The 18,851-nt window shown below is 44.7% G+C and overlaps 1 protein-coding gene across 1 annotated transcript in view; it reads right to left on the minus strand.

Moving 5' to 3' along the window:
• Nucleotides 1-2,756: 2,756 nt before the first annotated feature.
• The window catches only part of LOC106087505 (adenylyl cyclase X E-like), a 28,602-nt gene continuing 12,507 nt past the window's right edge, over nt 2,757-18,851 (minus strand). The window contains exons 8-14 of the mRNA XM_013252562.2: nt 15,116-15,365; nt 14,969-15,061; nt 7,662-7,930; nt 3,895-3,989; nt 3,642-3,793; nt 3,125-3,575; nt 2,757-3,061 (exon numbers count right to left, since the gene is read on the minus strand). Coding sequence (XP_013108016.2) covers nt 2,757-3,061; nt 3,125-3,575; nt 3,642-3,793; nt 3,895-3,989; nt 7,662-7,930; nt 14,969-15,061; nt 15,116-15,365 — 1,615 coding nt within the window. The remainder of the gene's footprint in view (nt 3,062-3,124; nt 3,576-3,641; nt 3,794-3,894; nt 3,990-7,661; nt 7,931-14,968; nt 15,062-15,115; nt 15,366-18,851) is intronic.

Below are 18,851 nucleotides of genomic sequence, written 5' to 3' on the forward strand. Positions count from 1 at the left end.
TTTCGATTCTTTCAAAGGCTGCAGTTACTACTTCCGGTGACCGACCTATGATATCGATATCGTCGGCATAGGCAAGTAGCATGTGCTCTCTTGTGATTAGTGTGCCATATCTATTCACTTCTGCATCTCGTGTAATCTTCTCCAGCAGGATATTAAAGAGATCACACGATAGGCTGTCTCCTTGTCTGAAACCTGGTTTGGTATTAAATGGTTCGAAGAGATTCTTTCCTATTCTTACTGAGGAACGCGTATCAGCAAGTGTCATTCTGCAGAGTCTTATTAATTTTGCAGGAATACCCAACTCAGACATGGCTTGAAATACCGTTGAACCTAAAGGAGTATCGAAGTCGGCTTTGTAGTCAACAAAGAGATGGTAGGTGTTGATTTGTCCTTCTCGGGTCTTTTCCAGGATTTGGCGCAGTGTGAATATCTGGTCTAGGGTGGATTTACCAGGTCGAAAGCTGCATTGATAGGGCCCAATTATCTCATTGACTTTAGGTTTTAATCTTTCACACAGTACGTTCGAGAGTATGTTGTATACGATGGAGAGGAGACTTATTCCTCTGTAGTTGGCACATTCCGTCTTGTCTCCTTTCTTGTGTACGGGACATAGTATGCTGAGGTTCCAATCATCGGGTATGCGTTCTTCTAGCCAGATTGCGCAGATAAGCTGATGCATACGCCTTACCAGCGTGTCGCCTCCGGTCTTAAATAGTTCAGCGGGTAACCCGTCGGCTCATGCTGCCTTGTTGTTCATGAGTCGGGTTACTGCTACTTGGACCTCATTCTGACTAGGAGGTAAACATTCTATACCATCATCAGGGATTGGTTCTGCGGTATCCTCTTCGCCGCCAACGTCGGACACTAGCAGTTGGGTACAATGTTCTTTCCATATCCTCAGCATGTTGTCTGTGTCAGTTACCAGATTTCCTTCTTTGTCTCTGCAGGAGGATGTGCCTGCACCAAAGCCATCGGTTTGGTGTTTAATTTTTTGGTAAAATTTCCGGACTTTATTCTGACTCCTATACATCTGTGTTGAAGTGACACCATTCCCAGTCGCACTTCCTGTAAGGCGGTTATGTCTGCCTTGTACTTCTTTAATACATCCACCAGCGCGTATACTGCACCTTCTCTATAAAGAGTGCGGACATTCCAGGTGCAGATCCGCAAATCATGGTCCTTTTTTCGTTTGCGTGGGTCGTCAACGTTGGGGGGTCCGCTTTTACTATTCCTTTGTTTTTCATAGTAGTTCTATGTTTTCCGGGGGCGGGTTACTGGCCCAGGGCACCAACCGCATGGGTTTGTGGGATTGCATGTATCCCTCGTTGTGGCGAGCCGCTTGCTCCAAGATCCGACGCTCGCCGCAAGCCGCCCCTAACCTGGGAACAGACGCTGATGTTGGCCATTGGTTATTTGAAGGCGCCAATAACTCGCCTTGTCATCTCGAGTATCATTGGCACTCAGTATTTAGTTAAGAGCCAGTAGCATCTGACTTCTCACTGAGACTCTCCACTCGAAAATCGCTGACTGCCCGCGGCCGCATTTGCAGCTACTCCGCATAAAAACGGAGCTTTCCACCATCCGCAACCTGTGGACGCGCCCGGTAGCTTTCAGCTAAGCTTCCCGTGATAACGATGGGCACCACACAAGTCGGAGCTCAAAGTTCCAGCCTGTGTGGTGCTCATAGTCATCCCGTATCGACCGAAATTTGGGACAGTGAAATGTGTTAGGCCCATCGACATTCTTTTTCAATTTGACCCATATCGGTCGAGATTTGAATATATATTGGGCCCATGAAAAGGCACATTTATGGTCTGATGTCGCCAAAATTTGGGACAGTGAGTTATGTTAGGCCCCTCGAAATCTTTCTGCTATTTGGCCCAGATCGGTCCAGATTAGGATATAGCTGCCATATAGACCGATCTCTCGATTTAAGGTCTTGGGCCCATAAAAGGTGCATTTATTGTCCGATGTTGCCGAAATTTGGGACAGTGAGTACTGTTAGGCTTTTCGGTGTCCTTCTTCACTTTGACCGAGATCGGTTCAGATTTGGATATAGCTGCTATTTATTGTCTGATGTTGCCGAAATTTGGGACAGTGAGTTATATTAGGCCCCTCGACATCTTTCTGCAATTTGCCTCAGATCGGTCCAGATTTGGATACAGCTGTCATATAGACCGATCTCTCGATTTAAGGTCTTTGTTGTCCGATGTCGCCGAAATTTGGGACAGTGACTACTGTTAGGCCCTTCGACATCCCTCTTGAATTTGGCTCAGATCGGTTCAGATTTGGATATAGCTGCCATATAGACCGATCCTTCGATTTAATGTCTTGGCCTCATTAAAAGCGCATTTATTATCCGATTTCGCTGAAATTTGACACAGTGACTTATGTTAGGCTTTTCGATATCTGTGTCGTGTATGGTTCAGATCGGCCTATATTTGGATGGAGCTACCATAAAGATCGATATTTTGTTCTACAAAATTGAACAATGACTTCTACTTATTAGACGACTCAAAGTCCGTGTCGAATTTGGTCCAAATCGGACCATATTTCGATATATATGGGCATAAATTATGCATTTTTCACAGGACTAAGACGAAAGGTGGTTTACATATATACCCGAGGTGGTGGGGCTGGGCCGAACCGACCATTGTTTTACTTGTTTGTTTTTTATTGGTAATTGTGCAACATTCTTGCTATTTATTATTAACTAAGTCGATGTAATGTTAAAATATTTTTGTTTTTACACCACCTTAATCTTGGTGATATTTATGAGCTTCAACATTTTTTGTTTCCAACATCCCGAATTGAAAATCTTTAGTAATTCGAACAAAATATGTTGGCATATAGCCGCGTCCTTTTACATGAATGTAACCACGATATTTACAAGCCACATTGAATGATTTCAAAGCATCGGCAGCTTCTTCGGTGACTTGAATGCGGCCCGGCTCGCCCGTAGAGTCCATGCGAGATGCCATGTTTACGGCATTGCCCCAGATATCATAATAGGCTTGAGAGGAACCAACGACACCAGCCATGACTTCGCCACTGCTTATGCCTGAAATTTGCAATAGAAAGTAAACCAATTTCTAAATGTAGTCCAGCACAAAAGATTGCTTGCCAATTCTCAATTTGATAGCAGGCTCGTTTGCGCCCCTCGCCATTTGATTGGCAACATTAAAGGTGTGTATGCTGCTTAAAAGATCCAAGGCAAAATTAGCCATAGTTTTTAGAACATGTCTTTTCTGTAGTTCTCGGGTACTGAAATCATCATCCGATAAATGAAGATTACTGTCATTGATTGGGCCACCACTATCCGCCATTAACGCATTATCTTTGTCACTTTCGCTATGTTGGGTGCTTGAATGATAACTGGAAGTTCTAACCTCACTTTCATTGGATGATGTTGAGGGATAAATATGTTTGCTGGGCAAAAAGATTGAAGTTCGAGGAACTGGCATTGCATGATAGGCAGACTCACCAACAGGTATGTCAAACCCACAGGCTGCCATATATGACCAATTGGCTACCTTGATTTTTTCCACCTTAATGGGTCCTTTATAGTACCTTAGCTGGAAAAGATAATACAATTAAGTAGCAGGGATCCATCCAATAATTTTTGCTAGCTTTTTGCCTACCACTTCATCCAATTCACATATGATTTCATTTAGCAGGCGCAGTTCAATACTGCCTGATCTGGCATAGATAATTGTGGCAAACATTACAGCAACATATTCATGCTGTTCATAGTAGGGTTCGTTGCGCATGCGCTTTGATAAGTAAATGTTGACTATACAATGGAGAAAAGCAAAGTCATGTCTTAACGGAATCAAGAGATTTTGTGTAGCAGCTTATTATTCTTCTTTTGTTAACGGGCATTCGCTTACTTACCTACATGGGAAGGCAGAATATTGTGTAGAAGAATTTTTATCGATTCATTTGTCATCTGAGCATTATCCTTTTTCTTTTCCAAACGCCATTTGGAACTAAAAATATATTTGTATATGGTTAGTTTAGGTTGAAAAGATGGTGCGGATAACAAAAAACAACAGTAATCTCGAAATCTAAGTTGGGAATCTCACGCGCCTAAGTTGGTTCAAGTCTGGTATCGTGTCCCCACCTAAGTGTCGGTATCTGTTAGACGCGAAAGCCGGGCAATGACATAGGAAACGCTTCAACGTCTCATCATCTTCCCGCATGCCTTACACATGCTTTAAGTTGCAGCATCGATTTTCCATAAGTGAGCTCGTAGTCATATGTGTCCCGTCATGATACTGACCTCCTTCTTACATCCTTTCAGTAATAGCCTCGTCTTCTCACGATCTGGATCCCCCCATAGAAATTTCGCCATCCTACCGACTGTTTCGCTGTCCCACAGGGGTTAACCAAGTTTATTGACGTCCGTCCTCTGGTCTTCACCGCCAAATCACCTGCTTTTTCATTTCCCCTTACTCCATTATGGCCCGGAACCCAAACGATGTCAACCTCAGAGAAGGCGTTAATCACCTTCTTACACTGCAAGACAGTTTGTGACCTTGCCGTCCTGCTTGTTATTGCCCTTTTGGGAATTTTACTCTCTGTAAAGATGTTCACACTCGACGTCCTGGCGTTAAAATCACACCACGTCACGCATTCCGTGATCGCCCGGATCTCCGCCTGCAGGACCGTATTATGGCCAGGCAGTCTAAAACAGATCTCAGTCCCTGGATTCTCAATGTAGATCCCCCGGCCTACGTTGTCCTCTAGCTTTGTTCCATCCGTGTAACATAATCTTCCAGATGGCAAACCAAGGGTGTGGCGCTGGCATCAGTGCCTCGCACTCGACTCAAGGTTCATTCAGGTATCTGATCGGAAACCTCTTCCCTTGCTTCCAGGTTTCCTATCGTTGTGTCGATTATACCGCGATGGTATGAGCTGCTCCCATCCTCAATCCATTCTCGCTTGACCTTAAGACTCATAGCCGCAGTGGCTCACACTTAATCTGGATGTCAATGGGTCGAATATCTAGAATAGTCACCAGTGCACTAGTGGGCGTGGTCCTCATCGCTCCGCCTATGTGAAGATAACGTGTTCGTTGAACCTATTGTATGGTGATTATGTTGCGCTTTTTCTCCATAGCAGTCCACCAGTAGGCATTGATCTAATCACGCTCCTGTAGAGCCAGTGGACTATCCTTGGATTCAGATCCCATTTCCAGCCTACGTCCGTCTAATCTGGTGCCCGTCTAGTGCCCAACACTTCCAATTATGTTTTCGCTCCAAGATCACTCCTAAGTATATGAACTTATCAGATATCGAAATCGTTTTGTTGAGGTAACGTGGTGTGTCAAATTGGCCCACCTTCGTCATCAGCTTTTTCTGGGAGACCTTTGGGTTCAGCCCAGTCATATGCCATATGCAAGACCTTTTCGGTTTTTTGCATAGCTGGTTCGCATCCTTACCCCTAAGAAGTACTATAACATCGTCTGCATAGCAAACGGGTTCAATTCCCTCTTCAGTCAGCATCCGTAATAGCTTATTTATGATGGTCATCCATAGGAGTGGCGATAAAATGCCCCCCCGTGGCGTGCCCTGTGCCACTTTCTCCTTTATATTTATGCCATGGGACATAGAATTTATCCACCTGTTCCTTAGCATATGGTTTATCCAGTGATTAAGGACCGGGTCCACCCGGTACTGCTCTAAGGATTGGATCAGCGTGTCGGTCCGAAAATTGTTAAAAGCCCCCTCGATGTCAATGCATACCGCCAGGATGTACGTTTTGGCATCGAAGGATTCTTCTATTTTATGCACAACCTCGTGCAGGGCAGGGTATAAATACCACCCTTGCCTGCTGTCAGGCTTTCGGAGTATATACAAGTCTCAGACACGCTGTGAAAAAAAAACGGGTAGAGATATCTCTTTGAAATATTGAATGATGTTGAAGAATCTGGATTTACCTAGAGTTTAGTACCCTACAACTGTCCTCAATCTGTCTTTGAGCCCTCTTATAGTACTCAATGTCTGGAAGATGGGCAGAGTTATCCTGCTTCGGAAGACTGGAACGGACCCGACAAGGGGAAGTCTTACAGACCGATTTTACTTCTCTCACCAGTAGACAAGACGTTTTAGGGACTACTACTACCAAGCTTCATTTGCTGTGGCTTTAATCAGCCCAGGCCGTGTTACATGACGGTTCTCGTGGTTCTGGACCTATCGAAGCTTTCGATATGGTCAGCCATGCCAAACTATTTGATGGCGTTATCCTCAAATACGTATCTCCAGCCAGGCCTGGAACGCTGGGTCGCGAATTATCTATGTGATCACCAGTCATTTGAGGAATTTAGGGATAAGAAGTCGAAGCAACGTACAGCGAAACAGGGAGTTCCCCAAGGTGGGGTGATATCTCCGACACTGTTTAATCTCTACCTATCCTCAATTCCACCCACTACAGACGGCATAGAGATCGTATCATATGCGGACGATTGTACGATCTTATCACAGGCCCCCCATCCATTCATCCATTTTCATCTGCGATAGGTTGAACGTCTACTTCAACAAACTTACCTCATATTTCGCTGCAAGAAATCTGAAGATATTTGCCACCTAATCATCAGCCACATTTTTCACTAAAATTACGAGTGAGGTGAATGCCGAGCTGACTATGATGGTCGATGGAGAAATGATTCCGACATTTGACAGCTCTTACACATTCTGCCACAGCAATTTGCGATAAGGTTTAAGGTAGAAACAAGGTCCTCAAGTCACTTGCCGCCAGCAATTGGGGTGCAGACAAAGAAACCTTGTTGGCCACGTACAAAGCAAAGTGTGGTCTCGTGACACACTGTGGAATAATATTTAGATCTGCCAGAATGCCACTGTTCGAACTACGATGGGATGTCTGCTCAGTTCTCAAGTGGACCACCTACATCAGGAGACGAAGATCCTACCCTGGCGAAGATATAACTGCATCAGGGACCATACAAATCATCTTCTGGTGCATAGACATCCACCGCCCAGAAGCCTTAAGGTGGATCTACCTAGAGCGTGAGGTTAAGAGAGAGCCGCTGAATTAAGCAGGTCTAGCAGGTGGTGTACAGCTTCCGAGAGAACGTAATCCTTGAAAATCGACTGCCACAGCACTTGAAGAAGTGAGCCTTCCTTGGGAAACCGTCTCAACTCCTACAGAGCTAGGATTTTGTTGCCAACGTGCAGTGTGTGTCCGATTTGGACCAGAGAACACACGTCACCTGCTTAAATGTCTCGCCAGACCAACTCGACTCAGACCCAAATCCCTCCGAACGCACCCCACCTTAGTCGCAGAGTTTCTCGATATTGATATACAGCAGAATCAAGCAGACGAAAGATATAACACAGTACACTGTTGCAACAACAAAATGTGAATGCCTGTGGACGTTTCGTTCACAAAAACTGTTGTTGATTTGTAAACATTTGTGGTTGATCAGATAACATTTGTGTGTTGATTCACTTTTATTTGTCAACGCCGTGTTTGTTTTTTTTTCTTCGAATGTGGAAACCTATTTCTTCCTCTACAAATATCTAGAGTTCGGATCACTTTAGAGCTAAGTGGTGGACTTGTTTGCATTTTCCACCACTGTGTGACAGCTGCAATCTTAATTTCTAATAACTTTTATTCGTATAAGAAAAAACTATACTTACATGGCTTCAATTTTTAATATGTAAATGAGATGGCGAGACATTAGTTGATATATCATAAGGATGGTCAATAGATTCCAAAGATGACTTGCTTCGGCTCTTACAGTTTTATTGGTCACCAAACTGCATTCATAGACCAAATCGAATTCGATAAATACGATCAAGAGGTAATAGATGGTAATCAATATTCCAGTTATCATTTGTATTAAATAAGGAATGTGCGAGTAGGTGAATATTACAGCTAAGCAGAGTACTAAAGACTCTGTTACAGACTGCAATGAAACAGAAGGGAAATAAACGAGAAGGTATTTGGAATATCAATAGAAATTGCATAAGAGTTCAATTCTCCGAGACATGTTTGGCACATTGAGATATCTTAGTGGGGGAAAGTGAGTATATTATAACAAGTAAGAGCGTGCTAAGTTTGGCCGGGCCGAATCTTGGGAACCCACCACCAAGGGTTCTGCTAAAAATTTATTCAAAATAAATTGAAGGGCATTATTTTATTCTACACACCAAACTTTTGTCAAACCAGCAAAAATTAAAGCTTTTAGGAAGCGAACAAGGACGATCGAGAGGCCGGTTTACATGGGAGCTATATCAGGTTATAGACCGATTTGAAGCGTAATTGACACAGTTGTTTGGAATTATAACAGAACACTACATGCTCAATTTCAGCCAAATTGGACAAAAATTGTGGCTTGCAGGGGCGCTAGAAGTCAAATCGGGGGATCGCAAACTTGTCCATATATTTTACGAAGAATCTTACTCTCAAACACTCCAAGCCCTGCCTCTTCTGCTTTCACAAGTTCCCAATTGGCTTAAGGTTTTAATCTTTCAACCATTACGCTCGAGAGTATGCGATGGGTAGAAGACTTTTTCCTCTGTAGTTGGCCCATTCCGTTGTGTCTCCTTTCTTGTGTACGGGACATAGTGTGCTGAGGTTCCTATCATCGGGTATGCGTTCTTCTAGCCAGACTGCGCAGACAAGCTAATGCATACGCCTTATCAGCGTGTCGCCTTCGATCTTAAATAGTTCAGCGGGTAACTCGTCGGCTCCTGCTGCCTTGTTGTTCTGCAGTCGGGTCACTGCTAGGTGCTTGAAATTTTGCATAAATACTTCTTAGTTCAGGTCGGTTGGGATTGTAAATGGGCCAAATTGGTGCATGTTTTGATATAGCTGCCATTTAAACCGATTGCGGATCTTGACTTCTTAAGTCTTTCGTGCGCGCAATTCTTAGCGGATTTTTCTGAAATTTTGCACTAAGTTTTTTTATTATGACTCTCAACAACTCTGCCAAGTATGGTCCGAATGGGTTCATAACCTGATATAGCTCCCATATGAATCGATCTGGGATCTTGATTTTGGAGCGCTAGAGGACGCAATTATTATCCGATTTGGCTGAAGTTTTGCATAAAGTGTTTTGGTTTGACAACCAACAATTGGCTCCAATCGGTTCATAACCTGTTATAGCTCCCATCTAAACCGATTTCGTATCATGACTTCTTGAGCCGATAGAGGGAGCAATTTTTATTCAATTTGGCTGAATTTTTGTGCGCAGTGTTTTGGTTTGACCATCAATCATCGATGCATAACCTGATATAGCTCCCATATAAACCGATTTCGTATCATGACTTCATGAGCCGCTAGAGGCCGCAACTATTATCCGCTTTGGCTGAAATATAGCACAATTAATTTCACTTTGGTCCCCTACAGGCAAACTAATCGGTTCATAAATTAGTAGAGCTGAAATAGCATAGCAATTCCTGTCCATTATCCTCGGTTTGTCTATAAAGAGATATCGGCCAAATAACTTGACAAATGTGATCCATGGCAGAGGGTTTATAAGATTTGGCCTGTCGAACTAAGCATGCTTTTACGTATTCTTTCTGCGGAATAGACGTTTCTCCTCTCTCCCTATCTTCCGATACCTCTTCTTCATCTGGCGCGTTGCTACTGATTTCAGGGTTGCTCTGTATGCCGCATTCTTGGCTTCAGTAGCATTTCGACATTCTTGGTTGTACCTAGGATTTATTGGGGGATGTTTCCTGTACCCAGGTACTGATTTCGCGGTATTTTCTATGGAGTGGGCAATGGTTTGCCACTGTGCCATTATATCATCGGAACAAGGAGTGCTTCCAGCTTCCGTGCAGTGTCAGTTCGTACTTTCCTTGTCATGTTCAAACGGTTGCGCAACAAGGTAATGATCCGAATCTTTATTTGCTCCACGGATCGATTGTACATCTAACACACTGGGTGGATGCCTTCCATCTATCACAACGCGATCAATTTGACGATTTAAGTTTGTTTCTCTTTCGAGACGATCTCAATGATCGGAGATTTTTTTTGCAAATGGAAAAGGAAAGCCAGAGATTGCAACCCACACCAACCACTATGGGACGCGTTTCGTCTTTGGTAAGAAGACTTTTCAACCATATTAGGTGAGATGGCTTCAAGACCCGTGTGTTGCTATTTTGTATTTGAATTGTATTAATTGCGAAAACGCCTCTATGATACTATTACCACCTTAACCACGCTCGACAAACTGTCTATCAGCTGTACTTTTTCCCAATGCATGTGTTTTTGTGTAATGACAGACTTTTTTCTGTAACAATTAAACTACTTCCGTGGTACACATGATTCTGTGCAACTGTTGGAAGTTGTATTGATGGCTTCGACCGCTAGACAACGGCAACGTCTCTCGCTATTCCTCCATATGCCCAGTTCGAATCCCGGCCGGGCTCTGCCGCATTTTTTTCATTTTCATTGTTTTTACCTGTTTGGGCGAAGATCATTAAATTTTACAATTACTGTTTGTTTCTCTTTCGAGGCGAGCTCAATGATCGGAGATTTTCTTGGTTTTGATCGAGTGACTGGCATGTGGCCTTTTAAATATTTTTATGTTGAAATCTGGTACTGCTAACTACCATGTTTTTTTGCCGCGGCGAAAGCTGTTAGCCTCAACCCAGATATCGCATTACCTCGTGGAGGCAAAAATTTCCGACTGTTGGACCAAAGATGTCATCCTTCCCTATCTTCGCATTAAAATCTCCCAGAATGATTATAATATCATGGGTGGGGCAACGGTCGTATTCTCTCTCTCTAGGGGCTCGTAGAAGATATCCTTGGTTTGCTCGTCCTTTTCTTCCGTCGGGACATGGACACAAATAAGACTGATGTTGAAAAATTTGTGTTTTATGAGGATTGTAGCTAGCTGAGTGCTAATGATACTCGAGATGACAAGGCGAGTTATTGGCGCCTTCAAATAACCAATGGCCAACATCAGCGTCTGTTCCCAGGTTAGGGTCGGCTGGCGGTGAGCGTCGGATTATGGAGCAAGCGGCTCGCCACAACGAGGGATACATGCAATCCCACAAACCCATGCGGTTGGGGCGCTGGGCCAGTAACCCGCCCCCGGAAAACATAGAACTACTATGAAACACAAAGGAATAGTGAAAACGGACCCCCCCCCAACGTTGACGACCCACGCAAACGAAAAAAGGACCATGATTTGCGGATCTGCACCTGGAATGTCCGCACTCTCTATAGAGAAGGTGCAGTATACGCGCTGGTGGATGTATTAGAGAAGTACAAGGCAGATATTACCGCCTTACAGGAAGTGAGATGGACTGGGAATGGCGTCACTACAACACCAAACGGTGACTGACTATACTATAGCTGCCATAACACGAGGCATGAATTTGGCTGTGGATTTGTGGTTAGTCGAAGACTGAAACACCTCGTCTCCAGCTTTACTCCGGTGGATGAGAGGCTAGCCACAATCCGCATAAAAGCCAAATTCTTCAACGTCAGCTTTATTTGTGCCCATGCCCCGACGGAAGACAAAGACGAACAGACCTAGGATATTTTCTACGAGCGCCTAGAGAGAGAGAATATGACCGCTGCCCCGCCCATGATATTAAAATCGTTCTGGGAGATTTTAATGCGAAAATAGGGAAGGAAGACATTTTTGGTTCAACAGTCGGAAAGTTTAGCCTCCACGAGATAACGTCCAGTAATGGGTTGAGGCTGATAGATTTCGCCGCGGCAAAAAACATGGTAGTTAGTAGCACCAGATTTCAACATAAAAATATCCACAAAGCCACATGGCTGTCACCCGATCAAAACACGAGAAACCAAATTGATCACGTTGTGATAGATGGAAGGCATTCATCCAGCGTGTTAGATGTACGATCGATCCGTGGAGCGAATATAGATTCGGATCATTACCTTGTTGGAGCAAAGGTTCGCACCCGTTTGAACATGGCGAGGAAAGTACGATCTGACACTGCACGGAAGCTGGACATTGAAAAGCTGCAGACACAACAAATGGCAGCGGCATACTCCACTCGACTGACCCAACTGCTTGATGAAAGCACTCCTTGTTCCGATGATATAATGGCGCAGTGTCAAACTATTGCCCACTCCATGGAAAATGCCGCGAAATCCGTACTTGGGTACCGAAAGCCTCCTCCAAAAAACCCATGGTACGACCATGAGTGTCGAGATGCTACTGAAGCCAAGAATGTGGCATATAGAGCAACCCTACAATCAGTAGCAACGCGCCAGATGAAGGAGAGGTATCGGGAGAAAAGGAGAGAGGAGAAACGTCTATTCCGCAGAAAGAAAAAGGAAATGGAAAGACGTGAGTGCGAGCGAATTGAGATGTACAGGAGTCAGAATGAAGTCCGGAAATTCTACCAAAGAATTAAATATCAAACCGATGGCTTTGGTCCAGGCACATCCTCCTGCGGAGACAAAGAAGAAAATCTGGTAACTGACACAGATAACATGCTGAGGATATGGAAAGAACATTTTACCCAATTGCTAGTGTCCGATGTTGGCGGCGAAGAGGATACCGCAGAACCAATCCCTGATGATGGTATAGAATGTTTACCTCCTAGTCAGAATGAGGTCCAAGTAGCACTAACCTGACTAAAGAACAATAAGGCAGCAGGAGCCGATGGGTTACCCGCTGAACTATTTAAGACCGGAGGCGACACGCTGATAAGGCATATGCATCAGCTTATCTGCGCAATCTGGCTAGAAGAACGCATACCCGATGATTGGAACCTCAGCATAATATGTCCCGTACACAAGAAAGGAGACAAGACGGAATGTGCCAACTACAGAGGAATAAGTCTCCTCCCCATCGCATACAAGATAATCTCAAGCGTAATGTTTGAAAGATTAAAACCTAAAGTCAATGAGATAATTGGGCCCTATCAATGCGGCTTTAGACCTGGTAAATCCACCCTAGACCAGATATTCACACTGCGCCAAATCCTGGAAAAAACCCGAGAAGGACAAATCAACACCTACCACCTCTTTGTTGACTACAAAGCCGCCTTTGATACTCCTTTACATTCAAAGGTATTTCAAGCCATGTCTGAGTTTGGTATCCTTGCAAAGTTTATAACACTCTGCAGGATGACATTTGCTGATACGCGTTCCTCAGTAAGAATAGGAAAGAATCTCTCCGAACCATTTAATACCAAACGAGGTTTCAGACAAGGAGACAGCCTCTCGTGTGATCTCTTTAATATACTGCTGGAGAAGATTATACGAGATGCAGAAGTGAATAGATATGGCACACTAATCACAAGAGAGCACATGCTACTCGCCTATGACGACGATATCGATATCATAGGTCGGTCACCTGAAGTAGTAACTGCAGCCTTTGAAAGAATCGAAAGAGAGTCGGTGAAAATGGGTCTGGCAGTCAATGGAGATAAGAAGAAACGGATGGTTTCCACTCCCAAAAAGCCTTGTACAACCCAGCAGATAAAGAACATGGAGAAAGTTGGGAACCACAACTTTGAGATAGTCAGTAACTTTATCTACCTCTGCACCGCCGTAACCGAAACGAATGACACCAGTTTTGAGATAAAGCGAAGAATAATACTGGCAAACAGATGCTACTTTGGACTAGACAGACGAAGACTACACTTTACAAGACACTGATACTACCCGTGCTGTTATATGGTTCTGAAGCATGGGTACTTGTGAAAGAACATGAGGCAGTGCTTGGAGTATTTGAGAGAAAGATTCTTCGTATATGGACCAGTTTGCGTTAATGGAGAATATAGGCGACGTATGACCCACGAGCTGTATGACGACGGTAGCATAGTTACACGCATCAAAATACAACGGCTGCGTTGGCTAGGTCATGTTGTCAGAATGGATGAAGAAGCTCCAGCAAAGAAGTCTTTTGAAGGCAAACACGGTGGTACACGCAAACCGGGAAGACCAAAAGCCCGATGGAAAGATCAAGTTGTGGGAGACACCTCGAAACTTGGTGTCAGAGATTTTAGAATGATCGAGGCGCTTGGAACGCTATTCTACGTTCGGCTAGTTGAAGAAATATTCTGTCATAGCCAATTAAAGAAAAGAAGTAGCTAGCTTCTCTTCTACCGGAGTAAAGCTGAAGACAAGGTGTTTCAGTCTCCGACTAACCACAAATCCACAGCCAAATTCATGCCTCGTCACCATTTGGTGTTGTAGTGACACCATTCTCAGTCCATCGCACTTCCTGTAAGGCGGTAATATCTGCCGCTAACACGTATACAGCACTTTCTCTATAAAGAGTGTGGACATATCAGGTGCAGATCCTGATATCATGGTCCTTTTTTCGTTTGCGTGGGTTGTCAACGTTGAGGGTCTGTTTTTACTATTCCTTTGTTTCTCAAGGGGGCGGGTTACTGGCCCAGCGCCCCAACCGCATGGGTTTTGTGGGATCGCATATGTAACCCTCGATGACGCGAGCCGCCTGCACCAAGACCCGAATCTCGCCCCTAACCTGGGAACAGACACTGATGATGGCCATTGGTTATTTGAAGGCGCCAAAGTATCATTGGCATTCAGTAATAAATAAAGAGCCAGTGTCACCTGAGCACACACTGAGACTCTCCTCTTGAAATCGCTGACTGCCCTCGGCCGCATTTGTAAGTTACTCCGCACAAAAACGAAGCTTTCCATTGTCCGCAACCTGTGGACGCGCCCGGTAGCCTTCAGCTAAACTTCCCGTGATAAGGATGGACACCGCCCAAGTCGGAGCTCAAAGTTCCAGCCTGAGTGATGCTCCCGTGTCGGAATGTACAAAGTTCTAATTCCCTGTACCATATGGTGGTGGTGTAGGGTATATAAATGCATATTTCAGATAAGCACTCAAAATTCGTTTTCTTACACAAAAATATGCCTGAATAAAAATTTTTATCAAAATCGGCCCATAAACAAAAAGTGCATATATTTCCGCTCTCCACTAATTCCCAACTAAATTTTCTTTTCAAATTTCTATGCAACTTCTTACCCACGAATTGAAACATAATGTACGACGACCTCCATAGAGAAATTCTTGCATCAAGTCGTCGTCATTCTCCAAGGCTACAGGATCACAAAACATCTAGAAAATTGTTGTAAAGTAGATTTAAGAAAGTCTAAATAAGACATTACTTACCGAGTGAACAAAAGCTATGAAAAGTATACTCAAGATCAAGGAAATAAAGGTTAAAATACGTAGCGTAGCATTTTTATCGATTGTTGTGGAAATATCAAAGAGTTGTGAAGCAATTTTGTGGCGCGGTCTTCTCACAGGAATCATGGAAAATTTTGTCCATACTTGACGGAACCATATAAGGATCAATATGCAGATGGCGTAAATGAAGGTGACAATGTACACAAACAAAAATGAAGAAAGGTTGTGAATGCTAAAATGAAACAAAAGAGAGGGAGAGAGAGAGAGAGAGAAAGAAATCAATGCAGTAAATAGCACAGTAGAATCGTTAATCTTCGGGGGACAGGGAAAATTCGAAATTGGGGGCATGCAAAATATTTGGTCTAAGAACGTCAAACGGTTTTGTAATTATACTCAACTGGCTAGAGATGTGCACGTAAGTGAATTTTCGCTCACGCACGCTCACGAGAAAAAAATGTTCAAGTACGCTAACGCACGACTTTTTTATGTCGACCCACCTTAACGAGACAAAAATTTTACTCACGCAAACTCAATAGAAAATTTCGACGCACGATTCATGAAGCACTCAAGATTCACGAGATTCTCACAGCTCACGAGAAAAATCACAACTCAAGTGACACTCACGAGATACTCAGAAGTCATGAGTGTGAGTGTCTCGTGAGCCGTGAGTATCTCGGGAGACACTGATGAGAAAATCACGACTCACGAAACACTCAATATTCACGAGATGCTCACCATAAAAATCACAACTCAAGAGACACTCACGACTCACGAGATACTCAGAATCTATCTTCTGCTTGATTTTGTTGAGTGTCAAGACCCAGGAGCTCTGCTACTAAGGTGGGGTGTCTCCACAAGGATCTGAGTCTGAGTTGAGTGGGTCTGGCTGGGCAGTTAAACAGGTGACGTGTATCGTGCGATCCCTGGTTACAATCGGGACATACATCTTGCACGTTTCCATCAATCTTTGCTCTGTAGGAGTTGAGGCGGCTGAATCTGCCGGAACGTTATTGAGCCAGAACTACTCTGGTTTGCCGGGGAAGGTCAATTTCTTCAGGTGCAATGGGTAGTTATTTACCGCATCTACTACTGTGTCTGCATGAATGTTGTCTAGACCTGCTTGATATGCCACTTGATCTAGGGGTTCTATTTTGTAGCGCTGTACCTCACACTCTAGATCATGTAGATGTACCTTAAGGCTTCTGGGCGGTGGATATCTATCCACATTATGATGATTTGGATCGTCCCTGCGATAACAGCCCAAAAGGTATTGTTGAGCCAGCATGTAGTTATGTCTTCGCACTGGTAGGATCTTTGTCTCCTAATGGTCCACATGAGAACTGAAGAGACTGTCCGTCGCAGTTCGGAGGGCGGCATTCTGACAGATCTGAATATTATACCACTTCGTGTCACAAAGCTGATCAGCCCACACTGGCGCTGCATAACTTACCACAAACCGGCCAATTTCTTTGTACGTGGTCAACAAGGTTTCTTTGTCTGCACCCCAAGTGCTGCCAGCAAGTGACTTGAGGACCTTGTTTCTACTTTTGACTTTATCGCAAATTGCTGTGGCATGTGGGGAGAATGTGACGCCAAGTATTTTGGGACACTTGATGGTCGGAATCATTTCTCCATCGACCATCACAGTCAGCTCAGTATTCACCTCACGCGTATTTGCAGTGAGCAATGTGGCTGAAGATTTGGTGGCAGATCTCTTCAGATTTCTTGCAGCGAAATATGAGGCAAGTTCGTTGAGGTAGACATTCAATCTATCGCAGATGCCAAAAATGGGGGGGGGGGGGGCTGATGTCATTATCGTACAATCGTCCGCATATGATACCATCTCTATGCCGTCTGGAGGGGGTGGAATGGAGGATAGGTAGAGGTTAAACAGTGCCGGAGTGGGGAACAGTGGGGAACTCCCTGATTAACTCTACGGCGCTTCCACTTCTTATCCCTAAATTCCACAAATGACTGGCGACCACACAGATAATCCGCGACCCAGCTTTCGGCCTGGCTGTAGGGACGTATTGGCGATATCCTCCAATAGTTTGGCATGTCGAATGCCTTCGATAGGTGCAGTGCCACGAGGGTCGTCCTATCACATGGCATGGGCTGATTGAAGCCACGGCCAATGTGTGCGGTTATGGCATGCAAAGCTGTTGTTGTGCTGTGCAGTCTTCGAAATCCATGTTGATGCTCGGCGAATGGAAATTCTCCTATGAGACTCGGGAGGAGTAATGCCTCAAGCGTCCTTGCTACTGGTGAGAGAAGAAGAGCGGTCTGTACGACTCCCCCAAACTGGGGTCCTTTCAGGCTTCAGTAGCAGGACCACTCTGCCCATTTTCGAGACATCGGGAACTATAAGAGTGCTCAAAGACAGGCTGAGAACAGAAGTAAGGTATTAAACTCCAGGTAAATCCAGATTATTCAACATCATTGTAGAGATTCCATCGGGGCCCAAAGCCTTGGATGATTTGGCGGCACGGATGACATTGTTACCCTGTTACTCTCGGGATGCACTATAAATTGACAGTTGAACAACTTGGCGCATCTCTTCGAATCAGTCACGGTTACTATGCCAAAAGTGACTGAGGTCCTGTCATCCCGTATATGAGTTCGAGAGTGACTTAACAGTAGACCACAACTTGCCTAAACCGGTGCCTAAGTTAAATTGCTCCAAGTGTTCCAGCCACAAGTTCCGCTTATGTTCGTTGACTACCCTGTTTTTTTCCAGATTCAGCTCACTGATTCTGGGGTTAGTGGGTTCCATGCAACGAATCCGATCACGCTCATATGCGAGTACCACTGCCTGCGCCGGGAAATTGGGCCACACCTGGGGTATTCGACCGGCTGGTATAAAGCGAGCGGCTGTTGCGTTTATGAGGTCTCGGAATTTCCTCTTGGTACCAAGCACATCCGATAGGGGTGGCAGTTCACTGAAGCGGCGATTGGTATACTCTCTGAAGCCAGCCCAATCGGCCTTCTTCTGATTGATAAATGGTCGGTCGATGGTGAGAATTATGGGGAGATGGTCTGACCCCAAAGAGATGACGGCTTGCCAGGATACGTCACTCAGTAGATCAGGGGATGCAACGGAAATGTCTGTGGAGCTGCTGCACGTCCTCGTAATCCAAGTGGGGGCATCATCATTCACCGTGCAAAACGTGGAGCTTTCAATTTGCTCTGCCAAAGCTATGCCACGCTCGCCGTTACCTAGGGGAAAATGCCATGAAGTTTGATACGCATTAAAGTCCCCTCGAACCAGACGATTATTGCCAGATAGTAACCCACTTATGTCAGTGTTGTAAGCTTGGTCATTAATTGGGATACAGCTACCAACCGGCGGTATGTACACGTTGTATAGCTCTATCTCGGCAGTACCGGACCTAACTGCTATTCCCATGCACTCCATGTAGGGGTCACTAGCGCCAGGCGCAGGCGAGATGGGTCTATATTGCACGGAATGAAGTATCACGAAGGCCCCCAACTCCATTCCTTGAGCGATCCTTACGTAGCACATTGTATCCGTGACAACTGTGCAAGCTGCAGGTGTTGGTCAGCTTTGTCTCCTGGATCGCTCCGAACAATATGCTCTTCCGACTCATAAAATCCATAATCTCATCGATCTTGCCACGGAAATCGTTGCAGTTTAGGACGCAGAAGGCGACGACGACAACGCTTCTGACCAGCTGCTAGCTATGTTCGCACATCACCT

This window comes from Stomoxys calcitrans, chromosome 1, assembly GCF_963082655.1.
Source record: "Stomoxys calcitrans chromosome 1, idStoCalc2.1, whole genome shotgun sequence".
NCBI classification, from domain to species: Eukaryota; Metazoa; Arthropoda; class Insecta; order Diptera; family Muscidae; genus Stomoxys; species Stomoxys calcitrans.